Raw genomic sequence first — 18,874 nt, forward strand, 5'->3', positions numbered from 1 at the left:
TTGACTAGGGGTCCCTGAGAAGTGATATGATTCCATCTCCAGTCAGACAACACAAACAGCATAATTTGGGATGGATGAATCCAGTTTCTCTTCCTGAAGCCATCCTTTCTTTCCTTCCTGGGATTACTGCCACTATCTCTGAGTTGACTGGTGATTTTAACAGTTTAGAAAGAGAACAGAGAAAACACTTCACATCTTTTCTTGTGCCCATGATGAAGTTTTTGTCTGCATGAGGGGCACATTGCCTATAGGGCTTAAGAGAATGGCCAAATCCCAAATTCTCTGAAATGCTGGTGGTTTGGAAATACATAAATTTTTCCATTTGTGCATGTACACCAAACCTCTGCTCACCATACTCTTTATCTCCCCGAATACTCAGCTTTAAAGGAATCTCTTTGGCACGGGAAGTTAAGATTTCACCATGGAGAGGGTTTAGTGGGGGTGGCACGGGCTTCAGAAAGCCCAGCATCCAAGCATCAGGGCTTCTAATATGTTTTCATTCTTTTCTTTTTTTCTGAGAAATGACGCAAGATGGGCAAACAAGGCCAGAAACACCTTGAATTCATGATGTGAGTGATTTTGAGTTCATGTTTAGTCAATGAGTATTCAGAAACGTTTTTAGGGGGATGGAGCTACACCTGATTGTGCTCAGGAATCACTCCTGTGGGGGCGCTTAGAGGACTATATGGGAATAAAGCCAAACTGGCTGTACACAAGGCATGTGCCTTAATCCTTGTGATGTCAACTGCTATTCAAAAACCTTTCCTGATTGCCAAAATTTTTGCAATCTCCACATTTAGTTATGCAATGCTAATTGGAGTTATGATGCACATTTAAGGAACTAAGGTTTAGGTCACTGGTTCCATTTTCCTGATTGCACAGAATTATAAACCAAGACATCCAAATCAGGGAGGAGTCAGGGGTGATTTCTATGTTTTCCTTCTACTTCTCTCTACCATCAAGTCATCTACAGATCAGCACATTTGGAAAATAAAATAAATGTTATTAGGCATTGAGTTTGGTAGGGTGTTGCAGGTGGGAGAAAGTCTCTTCCATTTCTAAGACCTCTATGTGTGCCCGAGTAGGATGCTGCCCTTCTCAACCCAGGGCCCAGGCTTCAGAGGAATCCCAAGCCTGACTCTTGTGACTGACCTGCTTGCGGAACTTCATCCAGGTACAAGTAATGGGCTGGGTACCCGCCACCTTGCCCAGCAGCTCCACTGCTTCGCCTGCGCGCACCTTTCGGTCCTCGGGAAACTGGGTGATCTGTGGGGGCATGGCTGGGAGACAAGAAGACAGTGAGCATGGCGTGGGGGAGGCTCTGCTTGCAAAACATTAGGTCCATCTGGGTTTGTATGGGATCCCTTTGGGGACCCCTCAGGCTGAGACTGTGGACCACCTCACCACTTCTGAATATTCTGTTGCCTTTTTTTTTTGGTTTCAATAAAGTTTTATTAAGTAAACAAACTATCATAAAGTTATAGAGGAATGAAATTTTACTCCAGATTGTTTTACAAAATGGTAAAATAAGAGTAAGTAAATAAATTTTGCTATAATTAAAGGAGAAAGGGGGAAGGAAGGAAGGAAGGAAGGAAGGAAGGAAGGAAGGAAGGAAGGAAGGAAGGAAGGAAGGAAGGAAGGAAGGAAGGAAGGAAGGAAGGAAGGAAGGAAGGGAGGGAGGGAGGGAGAGAAAGAGGGAGGGAGGGAGGGAGAGAGGGAGGAAGAAGGGAGGGAGGAACGAAGGGAGGAAGAAGGGAGAGAGGGAGGGAGGGAGGGAAGGAGGGAAGGAGAGAGGGAGGGAGGGAGGTAATCACATAGAATGGGATTGGGGGATAAATGCTTTGGCAAATGGAGGTTAAACAGTATGTTTTCTAGTAGAATGGCTGCTATTTCATAGGTATTTTCTGAAGTACAGATTCTTTGTCTCTTACAATAGACTAATGATGGCCTATTCTGTTGCCTTTTATAGTGTTTTTTTTTTTTTTTCGGCCACAGTCAAGAGTACTCAGGGCTTACTCCTAGCTCAGCACTCAGGAGCCACTCCTGGCAAGGCTCAAGTGACCACACACAGTGATGAAATCAAACCCTGGTGGCGGCATGCAGGGAAGCACCCTACCCAATAAGCTTTCTCTCTGACTTCTGAATATTTTGGTCACCTCTTTATTCTGATTTCTTCCCAAGTAGCCCATACAACTTTCATAGAATATCCCTTTTTTTGCTCTGTAATTTGCATCTTTAATTTTTGGGGGGATGGGTAAGGCTCCCAAGCTATGCTCAGGAGTTAAGGGGACCACCATTAGTAATATATGACTTGATAGGCTGCACAGAGCCTGCTCTGTGATGTGATACATTGGTGCTTGGTGCTCCAGAGTTCTACTCAGTTTATAGAGGGACAATGTAGCCTGTGGGGAGGGGAGATCAAACTCAGGACCTTCAGTGTGCCAGGCAAGTGCTCCAGCCCTCTGACTCATCTCCCCAGCTCTTCTCTAATTGTGAATTTACATCCTAATTCCTTATAAATTAAGCAGCACTTTAGTCATGCTGGCTGCCAGGCTTTCCTGCCCAAATCTTTCCATGGAAAAGAGACAGGGCAAGGAGAAAAGGGTCTACACAGTGGAAAATGGCTGCAAAATGGCTCATCTCAACACAGGGCTAAAGGTTGGGTGGAACCTCACAGAAGTTTCTGCTGCTATGCAGAACACAAGTTAAAAAAAAACATGTAAGTAGTGGGAGAGGCTGGAAGAAAAGGCTGTGAAGAGGGTTGGGGGAGAGGCATTCAGCATGAATTATGGCAGAGCCTGAGTCAGTGGAAAGAGGGGTAAGGGAGCAGGACCCTGGGCTAACATGTCAAGTGTCATGTCACGGGGCAAAGGGACAACCCCTTATGACTGAGGAGGCCTTGCTCCCAATGTTGCAGTGACCAATTACCTGCCTTCGAAGGTGTCTTGGGGGCAGGTTTCTTTTTTACAGTTGCATCACCTAGAACAGAAAAGGCACAGATGAGTTTTTAGCCCTCCCTTTTTCTTAGCAAACTCCTTAATCCTTAGGACTTGTCTTTCCCAATGGTCTACACTTGGAGAGAGACCCCAGTAAATTTCTGTAAGGAGCCCCTCCCCCAATGCCCTATATTAATATCAACTAGATGGTCAGACCCACTCATCCATCCAGGAGTTTGCGGTTTGAAATAAAGAATATATATATATATTTTTTTTAAATATAAATCTTTATTTAAGCACCATGATTACAAGCATGTTTGTAGTTGGATTTCAGTCATAAACAGAATACCTCCTTCACCAGTGCAACATTCCCACCACCAATGCCCCTTCTCTTCCCCCACTCCTGCCTGTATTCTCGACAGGCATTCTAAACTCATTTTTTAACATTGTCATGCTAGTTGTTAGTGTACTTATTTTTCTAACAGCATTCACCACTCTATTATCTCTGGGTCTTATTACAGTAATGTCTTTAGTTTTTCTTAAAACCCATAGATGAGTGAGACTATTCTGTGTCTATCTCTCTCCCTCTGACTTATTTCACTCATGTACATCCATGTACATCCACATACAGGAAAATTTCATGTCTTTATATCTCCTGACAGCTGCATAATATTCCATTGTGTATATGTACCACAGTTTCTTTAGCCATTCATCTGTTGAAGGGCATCTTGGTTGTTTCCAGAGTCTGACTACTGTAAATAGCACTGTAATGAATATAGGTGTGAGGAAGGGATTTATGAATTCTATTTTTTGTGTTCCTAGGGTATATCCCTAGGAGTGGAATAGCTGGTCATATGGGAGTTCAATTTCCAGTTTTTTGAGGAATCTCCATGTTGTTCTCCATAAAGGCTGAACTAGATAGGCATTCCCACCAGCAGTGAATAAGAGTTTCTTTCTCTCCACATCCCCGCCAGCACTGATTGTTCTTGTTCTCTGTGGTGTGAGATGGTAAGGTGTTGCTTGGGGGGAAGGGAGGAAAGGAAGGCAGCAAGGAGGAAACATAGAGAGCATCTTAGAAGAAGCTGCTTGGAATTAGCTGAGCATAGAAGCCAGGTGAGGAAATACACATGGCGAATAGGACCATAGAATGAACCGAGCTGTCTCCAATGAAACTTTAACTGACTGCCGTGATTATTTCTCTGCCGTTGTCTTTCAACCTTCAGACCTGCCTGCCAAAGGGCTGTACTGGGCTGAGCCAAGCCAGGCCAAGGAGGCCTCATCCTACCATGTGAACTATATATATATATATATATATATATATATATATATATATATATATATATATATATATAGTTATATAGTTATATAGTTATATATATAGTTATATATATAGTATATATATAATATATATATTATATATACATATATATTGGTTTTTGGGTCACACCCAGCGGTGCTCAGGGGCTACTCCTGGCTCTGTTCTCAGAAATTGTTTCTGGCAGGAGGCACAGGGAACCATATTGGATGCCGGTATTTAAACCATAGTCCATCATGGATTGGCTGCGTGCAAGGCAAATGCCCTATCACTGTGCTATCTCTTCAGCCTGTAGACTATATATTTTATAATTAAAACAACAAATGTCGGGGCCCGGAGAGATAGCACAGCAGTGTTTGCCTTGCAAGCAGCCGATCCAGGACCAAAGGTGGTTGGTTCGAATCCCAGTGTCCCATATGGTCCCCCGTGCCTGCCAGGAGCTATTTCTGAGCAGACAGCCAGGAGTAACCCCTGAGCACTGCCGGATGTGACCCAAAAAAAACAAAACAAAACAAAACAAAACAAAAACAACCAAAAAAAAACAAAAAAGAAACACAACAAATGTCTTTCCAAAGATATCACTTTTCACTCTCATTGCAGTGTGTCAGTTCTTGCAGAAAGGGGTGGGGGTCTGGTTCTCAAAGTGTCCCAGAAGCCTTCAATGAGATAAAAACTTCCCAGTATGCTTAGGCTTCCATTGTCCATTTCCATGACTATAGCCCCAAACTCACTATTCTTTCATCCTGTCATAAAATGCAGAAAAGAAATTAAATCAGATAAACTCAACTAAATTTGACAGCTGATACAGATCCAAGGGTCCCAGACTTCCCAAGAAGAGGACTGGGGCCTTTCACACATGCATGTTTCCTGAAAAGATCAATGAATGGATGAAATCATGAATGACCCCGCATTCTACTTCTGCCTTCTCCAGAAACTCAAATAAGGGGCCGGGAAGGTGGCGCTAGAGGTAAGGTGTCTGCCTTGCAAGCGCTAGCCAAGGAACGGACCACGGTTCAATCCCCCGGCGTCCCATATGGTCCCCCCAAGCCAGGGGCAATTTCTGAGCACATAGCCAGGAGTAACCCCTGAGCGTCAAACGGGTGTGGCCCAAAAACCAAAAAAAAAAAAAAAAAAAAAGAAACTCAAATAAGAAAAGACCAGGTTTGGAACACAAACCCATTCATTTTAATGATGATAATGTGGTGATTGTATGAAGTGTTATGCTATGTAAAGAACAGTTATATAAAGAACTATCTTTTGGATTTATTCGGGCTTTCTACATTTATGCGAGGGACTGGAAATATCCATGCCCAAAGGCCTACACAAGACTGTTCATAGTGGCCCTGACTCTGGGACAGAGCAATAGTGCAGTGGGTAGGGTGCTGGCCTTGCACAAGGCCAATCTGGGTTCAATCCCTGGCATTTCCATTATCGTTCCTCAAGGCCACCAGGAGTGATTCTTTAGTGCTGAGCCAGGAGTAACCACTAAACACTGCAGTCTGTGGCTTTTCAAAGTCCCCAAACAAAACAAAACAATAGCTATGACTGTAACTGCACCCCAGTAGAAGCCCTCTGATGACCTCCTTCTTGTGGAGAATGGTGTATGAACTGCAGTACACTCACACTACAGAATTCAAGGCGAATACAAGAAGGAAACAATTTCTATGGCATATCTGGTGGCTGAATCTCAGAGGTTCATCCTCCCCTTCTAAAAGAAGCCAGACTCAAAAGGCTAGGGCCTACACAATTCTGTGTGAGTAACAATTTAGTCCAGAAAAAAAAAATACAGGGAGAGAGAAGAGAGGTTGTCAGAAATTAGGAGAAAGAGACTGACCATAAAGGAGCTGGAAGGGCATGTATAGGGTACAGAACATCTATGAGTTGTTGCTATAGTTATATGACTGTTTGCAACCCTTTAAACCTGTGCACTGGGAAGGTGAGTGTCATCGTATGTAAATGACTTTACTACCAAAAAAAAAAAAAAAGAAAGAAAAAACTCATTTGATTAATTTGACCTTCCCTTTCTCCTACCCAAGATCAAATAGCAGCCCTCCCATAGCCCCTCCTATGGTATTCTTCACCATACAGCAAACCATTCAGTTATCTGCTCCTTTACTTCACCTAAATTGTAAGTTGTTTTCTTTAGTGGGGTTGATGCTAGGAGGATGTTTGGTTTTCAGGCCATACCCAGCAGACTTATTGGATATACTGGACTTACTCCTGGTTCAGAGATCTATATGTGGTTCCAAGATGAAATCTGAGTCAACTATGTGCAAGGCAAAGCACCTTACCTTCTATACAATCTCTCTGGCCTTTAGTCATAAGCTTTATAAGAACAGGACCATTTGGGGGTATTCCTGACACCTATAAGTTCTGCAGAAGCCCTCAATAATGAGCTGGCTGTTAATCAGGATCCATCCAGAAGGCATCTCCTCTCAGATTTCAGAGAAAACATGCATGATCCTGGCTCAGACATGGTCTTGGCTCGAAGAGTTATCTCTGGCTAGGACAGTGGTCCCAGACAAGCCAGTGATGTCATCAAAGACTAGAGGTGTTTCTATAAAATGGGGAGAATGCTGCTCTCCATCTAAGTGCCCTAGGGGGTGAAAGGGAGGATATTCCTGATAGAAGCACACTGAGACTAGAAAGCAAGTGCCCCCTAGGCCCAGGGAGGCCTGCTTCTATTAAGCTCACTCTGCTTACAGCCAGCATGAAGCCACCTGGCCATTGCAAAGCAAATAACAGGTAGGGCGATTGCCTTGCATGTGGCCAACCTGACTTCAATCCTCAGTGTCCATATAATCTCTATATCCCTGCTAGGAGTGATCCCTGAGCTAGAAATAAGTCCTGAGCAACATCAGGTGTGACCCCTGCACCCTTCCCCCACACAAAGATTGTGCCTGTGCACAACTGTTCTTATCCCCAAAAGTCCTGCTGGTCACAGCCTAGGGAGTAAATATGTTCACACAGGGGCTCATAATGGACTGGGGAATGACCCAACTCCTGGGAGACAAGCACATCCCAGAAAGAGGCAGCAATAATAATTTTGACAAATCTGATGAAGGCTTAGCAAAGAAAAAGCACAAAGCACTAGGGCACAAACTAATTCTGATGGAAGGGAAAGAGTCCTTTGCGGTTTCTTTTTAGCTACATGAGGACAATCACTCTGATAAAGTTTGGCCTTTGAGGGTGAAAGAAGTTTGGCTGATCCCAGATAAAGACATTTCCCCTAATCATAGGCAAGAAGTCCATGAGGAGAAATCCAGAGAAATCCTAAAGGGATAGTGGAAATGAATGGTTTCCAGTCACACTTGTAGTGACATGTAGACCTGAAGAGGGGTCCATGTGCAGGAGAAAACAAGTGTAGTAAAAGATTAGAAGGGCTGGATTCAATCCCAGGGTATGACAACAGAGTTGCCGGGTAGAAAGACTGGACTTTGCAAAGACCCTGAGCATTAGGACTGTCTCCTCAACCGGAGGAGAGTCAAGGAAAGAGTCAATATAAATGTCAAGAATTCTGGAAGGGAGTCAGAGAGAGATCTGGCATTTCCCTTGCACAAGGCCAACCCAGGTTCGATCCTAGCACTGCATATAATCTTTTTTTTTTTTTTTGTGGTTTTTGGGTCACACCCGGCAGTGCTCAGGGGTTATTCCTGGCTCCAGGCTCAGAAATTGCTCCTGGCAGGCACGGGGGACCATATGGGATGCCGGGATTCGAACCGATGACCTCCTGCATGAAAGGCAAACGCTTTACCCCCATGCTATCTCTCCGGCCCCTGCATATAATCTTTTAAGTGCACCAGGAGTGATCTCTGAGAGAAGAGTCGTGAGTGAGCCCTGAACACATCTGCATGTGGCACCATGACCCATGCAAAACCCAAACAAAACAAATTCTGATGGTGACCAGGAGATAGTATACTCAGCCTTGCAGGGCCTGAGCAGCATTATATTCTCTGGCTCTTGCACTGAACTGTCGGCCTGCTGGCTGAGGATTGCCAATGGAGGTGGCCAATTCAAAATAATTCTGGAGTTGATGAGACAAAGAAAAGCAAGGCTAAGGAAAAAAAAAAGCCAGCTAAGATCTCTCCCAAAACTTAAAAACAAAAAGAACTTGGTAAAAAGGGAAAGCCTAAAGATACAAGCCAGAATGAGTTCCCCCAGATGGACACTGGGCAGGTTATGGACACTGAGAGTTGGCTGGGCCAAAAGCCCATCTAAACCCCTTTCCTCCAAGAGCTGTTTTTTGTTTATTTTTGGGGGGCATACCCGGCGTCGCTCAGGATTTACTCCTGGATCTGCGCCCAGAAGTTGCTCCTGGCAGGCTTGGAGCACATATGGGATGCCGGGATTCGAACCGGTGTTCGTCCTGTATTGGCTGCATGCAAGGCAAACATCTTAGATCTGTGCTATCACTCTGGCCCCCACCCAGAGCTGTTGTGAAGGGAGTAGGTACAGCTGGCAGAACCCAGGCCTGATCTCTTGGGAAGGGAAAATGATATGGGCAAAGAAACTGTGTGTGTATGTGTGTGTGTGTGTGTGTCTATGTGTGTCTGTGTGTGTGTGTGTTGGGAGTGGGGGTTGCTTTTACAGGTTGAGGTGTGCCCCTCTAAGCCCTACATTGAAGCTCTGTCTTTAAGAACATGATCATTTGGAGAAAGCCTTCCCAGAGGTGATTAAACAAAAGTGAGGCTCATTCATTAGTCATTATGACAAATTGGAAGAGGCAGGTCTTTAAAGCAATTTTTATGACCATACTCAGTGATGCTCATGAGTTGTTTCTTGCTCTACACTCAGTAATTATACCTGGTGGGGGGGGGGTACCATGTCAGATGCCAGAGATCAAACTGGGTCTGCCATGTGCAGGGCCAGTACCCTACCTGCTGTACTGTCACTTTGGCTTCTGAAAACAATTGTTTTTAACACAGAAAAAGTTACTTGGGTCTCTTCTAACATTTTAAAATACACTTTAGTTTGTAAATTAAAAAATAAGGTTAAAGTGAAGCTGTGAATGCAGGTTAGTAAGCCAACTGCCGGGTGTCCTTACAAGGGAAAACTTTGGGGCTGGAATGATAGAACAGTGGGTAAGGCATTTGGTTTGCACACAGCAGACCTGGTTGATCCTTGACATAGCATAAGGTCTGCTGAGCACTGCCAGGACAATTCCTGAGTACAGAGCCAGGAGAGAGAAGAAACTTTATATAGGCAGACAGTGAGGATAGGCATGCAGAGAGGGAAGGTCTGGGAGGAGAGAGCAGGGGACACAGGTAGTCAGAGGAGAGAGGCCTGATTTGCTGGCACCTTTATCCTGGGTGTCTGGCCTCTAGAACTAGGTGATAGTTTGCTTCTGTTGTTCTTTTCTGTTTGTTTTGATAGTGTCAGGAATTGAACTCAAGGCATCACACGTACAAGACAAATGCTCTACCACTGAGTGATAGCTTTGCTCATGTGCTGTTTTCCTTGAAACTGCCTTGTGTATGGTACTTTGCTGTGGGAGGTAGTGCCAGGAAGTAGGTTGGGACCCCAGAGTGGTGGGCTTCAAGTCCATGAGAGATAACATGGCTCACTTTCTAACCCTGTGCTGCGAGATGCCTGACTTGTACTGTTCTTGGTAGCTCAAAGTAAACCTACGAGACTACATGGAGACCTTCTCGTGATACTGTGAAATGGGACCAAAGGCCAATGTCCTATGCTTGTCCTATAAATTTGGAGTGGTTGCTGTTATGTTTAGCTTCCAGGTGTAAAAATAATTTCAGCACTAATAACAATATTCTATTTCCTCATCCATACATTCTGCCATCTGCTGAAATCTGCTCACTGTCTTATTACAGGCACCTGGTTCCAAACTTGTTTTCTCACAGAGAGCTGGACTCAGACCATTGAGCTGCAGTCTTTGAAGGGTCGTGAATACACTGGTGGTGCTATGGGGCTACTCCTAGCTTAGTGATTAGGGTACCAAGTGGAGTCCAGGACATCCTGCATGTAAAGCCTGTGCTCAGCCCCTGTGCTCAGATCCTTTTCAGCTCTTCTATATAAATTCGTACTCTGTGTTCTTGTTCTTTTTCTCACTTGATTCTTCTCCCAACCAAACACAAGCACATTGCTTCCAAAGTCAGGTGGCTGCTGGTTACTTAGAACCAAAGATGGCTGGGGCAGAATTAGGCCCTCAGCCTGTGTTTGCCCTTTTCCTCAGTCCCTTACTCTATCTGTAAAGTCATGTTTTGAAATATTTCTCTGGCTTTTGGCTGAAGTGCAGAGGGCATAGTCTCAGGAGCTAGATTTGGATTCAATAGTACTCAGTTATTTCCCAGCAACTGAAGCCTTAATTACATAATTTAACCTTGAAATATCAAAACAACATGGTAAGGGGGCCCGGAGAGAGAGTACAATGGGTAGAGGATATGAGACCATATTAAGGAGTGTGAATCCATAGTGGGCACCATGACCAGAATGTGTGCAAAACTGTAACTAAGAATGAGAAGCATCAAAACAAATATCAAAACAAATCCCTTCCTCACACCTATATTCATTGCAGTGCTGTTTACAATCGGCAGACTCTGGAAACAACCTAGATGCCCCTCAATAGATGAATGGCTAAAGAAACTGTGGTACATATATACAATAAAATATTATGCAATCTCTTCTGACAAACTGTCAAAAGAGATGAAGTCATGAGATTTTTCCTATACATGGGTGTATATGGAATCTATTATGCTGAGTGAAATAAGTCAGAGGGAGAGAGATAAACACAGAATGGTCTCATTCATCTATGGGTTTTGAGAAAAATAAAAGACATTTGTGCAATGATTCTCAGAGACAAAATAGTGGAGGACTAGAAGGTCCAGCTCATGACATGAAGCTCACCACAGTGATGGGTACAGTCACAGAAATAATTACACTGAGAACTATAATAACAAAATATGATTGAATGAGGGAAGTAGAAAGCCTGTCTAGAGTACAGGCTGGTGTGAGGTGGGGAAGAGGGACAAAAAAAAAAAAAAAGAATGAGGAGCATGGACAATGGCAAGACAAGCAAACTGAGGCCAAGAGGTTGGCCAAAAGAGCTGAATGTATGCTCTTCATGAGGGTACCCTGGACTCCACTCTAGGAACTCCATGATTCCTTAAGCACTTCCAGGAGAGGTTCCAGAGCACTGCACCAGGAACAACCCCCAAGCACTGCTAGGTATGGTCCCCATAACAAAGAAATGAAGTGTCCCAGGAGAGCATCTTGGCACATTTTTGAGCTCCACGTGTGTAAGCTCCTGATGTGTAAGCCCACTAGGTGTGTGTTGTGGCCCTCATCACAATGTCAAGATAGAATGGGAAGAAATCAGAGAAAATCAGTACAGTGGAGAAGTAAATACAATGTAAAGAGCAACCATAGTTTAAAGAAAGGCTACCTACACTGGGGGCTCCACAGCAGCCCTCTAACAAGCACCCCTAACACCTCCTCAGAGGGCCCTCTGCTTCCCTGCCCCTACAGAGTTGGAAACACCAGCTGCCATCAGCTCCCTCACATACGGCACATTCCACGTGCTCTCCTGCTGCCCCTGAAGCTCTTGGCCACTGTCTCAGACCCCGGATAATGAATGAGAAGTTCATGGGGCCCCAACCTAGACTCTTTTATTTTTTGGTCACACCCAGCAGTGCTCAGGGGTTACTCCTGACTCTGCTCAGAAATCGCTCCTGGCAGGCTTCGGGGATCATATGGGATGCTGAGATTCGAACCACCATCCTTCTTCATGCAAGACAAACACCCTACCTCCATGCTATCTCTCCAGTCCTTAGACTCTATTCTTGAGTTGCTGGTTTCCTCTATCCTAAATTCAGCCTCATAATGCCCTACTCTCATCTACTTCTTCATCACCCCAAACTTTCAGCACCAGCAGGTGTTTTCAGAGAAAGAGAATGTTCAAGGAAATTCCTCCCAATGACTGGTCCAGGGGCCAGGCAAAGAGGACAGTGTTCCTTATTCCTCCTGGCAAGAGCTTGGTCCTTCACTGATGACCCTTATAGTCTATGAATGGCATAGCATTACAACCCAAACCCTCAAACACCCTAGACTGTTCTAAAAATTTCTGGGCTGGGGATATGTCTAAGGGGTTTGGGCCATATCCAGAACTACTCATGCTATTCTGGACTCTACTCAGGAGTGTGACCCTGGTGGCAGGCTCTTGGCTTGGTCACCAACCAGATCTCAGAAGATGTGGTGCCTCCCATTCTGGAGAGAGAAAATTAGAAGCAGTGTCACAGCCCAGCAGAAATATCATGCTTGGAAGCCTCCAGAGCAATAGCTGGGTCAGCCTCCATTGGTCTTCATCCTTTGTCTTTTGCTTCTGCTTCATACTACCCAAGCCCAAAGCTCATTCTAACCCCAAAGCATGTTCATTCTTCCCAGGAGGAAAGAACTCTTTCTAGAGGATTCTGCTTGAAGATTGGAAGCTTCTCTCCCAAGACTCTCTATAAGCAGAGGATGAGCCTAGGGCAAGCATCATCATGAATATTGTATTGAGTTTTCAGACAGGTCACACAGAGTGAAAGGTTTGAGAACAGAAAGCAAAGGAAACTGAGACAGTAGCACCAACAGCCTTGGGTACCAGGAGGTTCCTGAATCTCTACCTCTCTGGGGACATTTTCCTTTTTGGAAAGTTAATTACAAATAGTCATTTTCCAAAATCAACCTGTTCTCTGTTCTGTGCCAAAGGCTTCTGAAGGGCAGCCTGAATGGTGAAGTGTGGAGTGAGTACTCCTACCTAGGCCATGTCCAGGCAGGAGGAGCAGTGGAGATCACTGGAGATGGGAGGAAGGCTGGGCCCACTACCCCATAGTAGGCAGTCACTGAGTTCTGGGTGCCATCACAACCAGACACCACCCTTCCATCCCATCCGCAACCTTCATGACAACAAACTCCCTGCTCCAGAACATTGGGTTGAGGATGTCAGAAAGAGGCACACCAGGATGGAAGCTGAAGAGGAACTACAAGGAGCAGCCCAGGCACGGAAGTTGAAGGGTCTCACCCATGGTATTTTGTGTGTGTGTGTGTGTGTGTGTGTGTGTGTGTGTGTGTGTGTGTGTGTTAAGGCATTCTTCCTCACAGACTAGGCTGGGTGGGCACAAACAGTGCTGGTGCCAGCATTCACTGGCATTTATGGCAACTGCTTTGTTCCCTCCCATGCCCCCATCTTCCACTGAGCAGTGCATCCATGCCCACCCCCAGCCTCCACAGACTCTCCTTCCAGCTCTCTGAGTCCATCATAAGTCAGCCTGTCCATAGCTGGAGAGAATTTTGTTAGTTTGTTTTTGATTTGGGAGGATCCACCTGCTAGTACTCCCGAGTATTTTTCTGTGTTCAGGGGGTGACTTGTATTTATTTTCCTTGTATGTGGCCAATCCCAGCTCAATTCCTGGGGATCACATATGGTTCCTCAAGCATGGCCAGGAGTGAGCTCTGAGTGTAGAACTGGGAATAAGCCTGGAGCAACCCTGGGCCCCCTCAAACAACAATAACAAAATAAAAATCTCAAAGGTGCTTTCAAGTGGACATGCTTTTGTTTTAGAGATACACATAGGAAACCAAAGATTTTTAAGACCTAGGATGACCCATTACAGTGACTGCAGCCACAGTGACCAGTGCTGGAGCTAGTGCTCAGGCAAGGGGCAGACATGAAAGACTTGGGGGAATTTCCCTGTATTATCCCCATAAGGAGGCACAGTTCAGCTAGAATATCTTAGAAGAGGGGTTCTCAACATTTTCTTGACCTGTTTCTACTCTGTGATAACTGGCTAGCACCTAGTCTTGTGCCATACCCCCTGATATACATGCTTTTTCACTTCTAGCACCCTTGGAATACCATATGCGCCCAGTTCCCAGTTGGGAAGCGCTGCTTTAAAACATGGAAACTTGTGAATGAACTTTAACATTGCACATATACTTTATTCCTACACTGAGTCAGTCACTGGCGTTTCATAAGTAGACCAGGCCAGCTTCTGTCCTTAGGTTCTAATCTAAATGGATCCCATGAATGCTCCTTCTTTCCTAAAGGGGTCTACTCAGTGGACCCTGCCAGTCCCTTTCTCCCATGGTGTCTCTGATTTAGACACTCTACAGCTAGAACCCCCAAAACCTGGGTCCAACACCCCCTTCTGTCAAGGTGCTTCAGTGGCTGTCACCTACTCCAAGGGTAAGCATCTGTCCTGAAAATGTCAGATGCCAGCTAGTCATACAGACTAATTTCCAGAGCTGCCTCCCTCTATGAGATGTATTTCTAGACCTGCTAGACAAGGCTAGGGTCAGACAGAAATGCGTGAAGAGCAAGAAAAGGCTTTGACCAAAATCACATGATTAATTATAATTGCTGGAGAAGCTGGGCTCTGCTCTCTAGTGCAGGGGGTGGCTATGTGCCTGAGCCAGAAGTGGGCCTGGCAAATGCCAACTGGGGATTCAGTATAGGTGTGTTACTTCCCTCATGGCTGCTCTGCTTAGGTGGAGTGGTTCTGGAAGCTTCTCCCTGGATCATGCAAATCTATTCATTTGTCAAAAGCAGGAGAGAGCTGCTTCAGATCAGGGGTAGATTAAGTGTTGCAGAGGTGCCAACTTTCACTCCCAAGAAAAGGAGGGAAACAGCCATGAGGGACATGGGGGCAAGTGACAACAGTAGAATATAGGCCATGAGTTGGAAAGCAGTATTGGCTTACTGGGATAAGGCCTGCACCACGAGTCTTTGGAAACCAAGACAGCAAGGTGTATAATTTTTACTAAATGATATACATATATATGAATGATGACTGTACATGTAATAGGCAATATGTTATACTTTGATGGTTGTGCATATGAATGCAGGAAATATGATGAATTATATAATGCATTATATATACTGTATATATGTATGAATATAAATTTGTATATATCCATAGTATATAGTGAAACACAGAGGTGAGAATATGCTAAATGGTGAATTTAAATATAAATGAATATATACACTGAGAATCATGAAATAAAATGTTAATACTTGGTGAATTTAATTACATATTAGGGTTTTTCTTTTTCCTTTCTTTTGGTTTATGAACCACATCTGATGATGCTCAGGCCTTACTCTTGTCTCTGTACTCAGGGGTCACTCCTGGTAGAGTGTGGGGACTATATAAAGTGCTGATGTTGGCCACATGCAAGGCAAGTACTTTACCTACTGTACTATCTCTCTAGCCCAAAGTCTTCTTTCTTGTGTGTGTCATGGGGGAAACCTGACAATGCTCAAGGGTTACTCCTGGCTCTTCACTGAGGAATCACTTCTAGTGCATTTAGAGGACCATGACCTGATCTAACCCAGGTCAGCTGTAAGCAAGACAAGTGCCTTACCCACTGTACTATCTCTTTGGCTACTCTTTTTTGAAATTAAAAGTTATTAAATTGTATTATCAGTTAGGTAACATGACACAGCATGTTTATAGTTTTGAGATACAAAGTTACTGTACCTCCATCATCACCTATTAGTATTTCTTGTAACTTCTCCATAAATCTGAAATATAATGAAAATCAAGGTATAAAACCTTCCACTGAGATTCAGGCAGCAGACAACCTGCCAAGACTCAGGGTGTAGGGAGAAAGGCCCATTGGAAGCCCCTTTCACCAGGCCTTACACACAGTAAGATCTCAGTGCTGATCTAATTGTGCAAGATCTCAGGGCTTAGGCCCTGAGACACAGGAGGCCTTGAAAGGGCACAGAAATCAGGCAGAGTGCCTTCACCAACTCTCTGCTAGCTTGCTGAGACACTTCCCTTCTGAGACAGAGGTGAGGGAGACTTGCCTGAAGCCACACAGACTAAGCCACTAAGAGAATGTGTCTAGCTGGTGGTACAAGTCTGTCTGAAGAACTTCAGATATTAGGAGGGGACCTTTCTAACACTATATTGCACTGCTCAATATCTGTCACACATAAAATTTCACATAATGGCCACACCCAAATTTTCCTGTTTCCCAAATAAATCTGGCATAAAATCATAAAATCACATACAGTTTCATCCTTGCCTCAGACCAGTTTCTCCCTCCAGCCTAAGCAGATTATCTTTCCTCTTGGAACACATTCCTCTGGGGTGTCAGTCTTTCTCATCCCCACACCTGCCCTTCTCATCCTCAGACTTGCCAGCTGTCTGGCAGTCTGCCTTGTACTTTTATCAGTTTTCTCTCATCCTGCCCCTTGTGGTGTGGAAGGCAGATATGGCTCTTCCTTCACTTACTCAGTGCTTGGCAGTAAAGGTGCTACCAAGAGAGCTCTAGCCAGAGTGTGGATAAGCTCTGTCCTCACTCACATTGACTTCTAAGTGACGGGAACACATCCAGTAAGAACCCAGGCCTCTCACACACAAAGCAGGTTCTGCAGCCTACTAAATCATCTCACCTATTGGCCAGGAAGCATGGATAAAGGCTGTGATCTCTGACACCAATGCATCCTAGCCACTCAGCACATGGGCCTCTGGGTTCTTCCATGGGACAGAAAGGTAGAACAAGTGGCAGGATTGCAGAGAGCAAGACAATGTGCCAAGGTGTGCAGATATGTGATGTATATGCTGATATAAATTCTTAGAAAGTCATTGGGACTGTATTAAGATCAGTGAATAGAATGGTGGGGGGGTAGATGAAAGAAATCTTTCTCATTGTACTTGGGATATTTCTGCACTGTTTAAACAATCTTACATGTATGAGGCCCTGGATTTGATCCCTGCAAAAATTCATAAAATGGAGCCAGAGTGATAGTACAGTGGGTAAGATACTTGCCTGGCATGTGTCCAACTCAGGTTGAGCCCCTGGTTCCATATATGGTCCCCAAGCAATACCAGGAATAGTGCTATTTTTTGTTTGTTTTTGGGTCACACCCAGCAGCACTCAGGGGTTGCTCCTGGCTCTGTGCTCAGAAATTGCTTTTGGCAGGCTCAGGGGACCATATGAGATGCCAGGAATCAAACCAGGGTCATCTGGGTTTGGCCATGGGCAAGGCAAACTCCCTACCACTGTGTTATCATTTTGGCCCCAGAACTGATACTTGAAATATGACCTGAAGTAAACCCTGAGCACCATTAGGTATGGTCCAAACAAACAAACAAACACAAACAAACAAAAATCTACCAAAGCCAAACAAAAACGGAGAAAAGAACAGACATGTAAACCTAAAAAAATAGCCCTTTTTATGTCTAATCTCATGGCAGCTGCCTTCTCTGCAGCCACTGGGAAGGATGCTGAGATCCCACAGCACTGAACACTTCAGGAGAATTTCCCTGCCAATGTGCTCACTGCCCAGGGAGTGACAGGATGGGGTGACTAGGAACTCAATGACCATTCCTAACAATGGAGATACTCTCTCCTGTTTACGGATTAGTTGACTTGCAATGACAACACAATAGCTCTTTGCTCAGAGCAAGCTGGCAAACTTCTCCTTAGTCTACCATGAGGTGGGTCAGAGCATGACCATAGTCAATGAGCCTGTGCCTCAGCCAGCTCTGCTTCTTCTCCTACCTAGCACTGTGCCAAAAAAGAAAAGCCTTTATCAATTCTTAGTAGGTTGTTCTTTGGATTTTTTAGGCAATTTAAATTACACAGGCAAAGTCCACCCATGATCATCTGAGAAGCCCTCTTTGGTTAAAGAGGCCCAAGACATGACTGTCCCACTTTCACTATCAGCAACCTGAAGGCATCCCGAAGGCATCCCAAATGAGTTAGCTAATAGAGGTATAAGAACCTGAGCTCATGGTAGATGATGACAATATGGACATGAAAAGAAGAAAGACCGGGGCCGGAGAGATAGCATGGAGGTAAGGCATTTGCCTTGCATGCAGAAGGTCGGTGGTTTGAATCCCGGCATCCCATATGGTCCCCTGAGACTGCCAGGAGTGATTTCTGAGCTTAGAGCCAGGAGTAACCCCTGAGCACCGCTGGGTGTGACCCCAAAACCAACGCCCCTCAAAAAGAAGAAAAATCAAGTCACAAAGTCTGCTTTGGACTAGAAAGCATGAAGCAGTCTTTAAATTAATCAAACTCAATGTCTTTATTTTCTTTAGGTGCATGATGCTTCTTGTCTTGTCTAGTGTGTTTTGTTTTGTTTTGTTTTTTAAATAGAGAAACAAGTTCTTGGGGATGTCCGATCTTCTGTTAAACTTGAGGAGTGGGCTCTAAGCATAGTTCTAACAAAATTATGCCAATCAGCAGAAGAAGCCAGGGCTGCATTAAGACATGTGGGCCCTAGGCACCTATGTCTTCCAAGATTCCTTTCTCTATGACATGCATTTTCTGTCTCCCCATTATCTTTATTTTTCAAGAGGCAGAAGGTTGGTCAGATCATCAGTGTTTGGGGGATGCACTTGGCAGTACTCAAAGGACTATGCAGACCAGAGTTGAAACTCAGTCAGCCATGTGAATGACGTGTGCCTTAACCCCTGTACTATCTGTCTCTGTGCCCTGTTATGGATGTCTATACATCTCTCTATATATACACACATATACAGATTATATGTCACAACATTGGCATAAAAATGAATATTTAACAGATGACGTTTACTTTGATCTAGAGAAGTAAAATTTTTCCTCATAATTATGCCTTTGTGAATCTGTGAAATCCATTTGGATCCCCTAGCAC

At 44.5% G+C, this 18,874-nt stretch overlaps 1 protein-coding gene across 1 annotated transcript in view; it reads right to left on the minus strand.

Annotated features, from left to right (window-relative positions):
* MYLK (myosin light chain kinase) overlaps positions 1–18,874 on the minus strand; it is a 244,404-nt gene that overhangs the window by 63,852 nt on the left and 161,678 nt on the right. The window contains exons 18-19 of the mRNA XM_049785945.1: positions 2,929–2,979; positions 1,153–1,280 (exon numbers count right to left, since the gene is read on the minus strand). Of these exons, the coding sequence (XP_049641902.1) occupies positions 1,153–1,280; positions 2,929–2,979 (179 nt within the window). The remainder of the gene's footprint in view (positions 1–1,152; positions 1,281–2,928; positions 2,980–18,874) is intronic.

Source organism: Suncus etruscus, chromosome 13 (assembly GCF_024139225.1).
Source record: "Suncus etruscus isolate mSunEtr1 chromosome 13, mSunEtr1.pri.cur, whole genome shotgun sequence".
Taxonomy (NCBI): Eukaryota; Metazoa; Chordata; class Mammalia; order Eulipotyphla; family Soricidae; genus Suncus; species Suncus etruscus.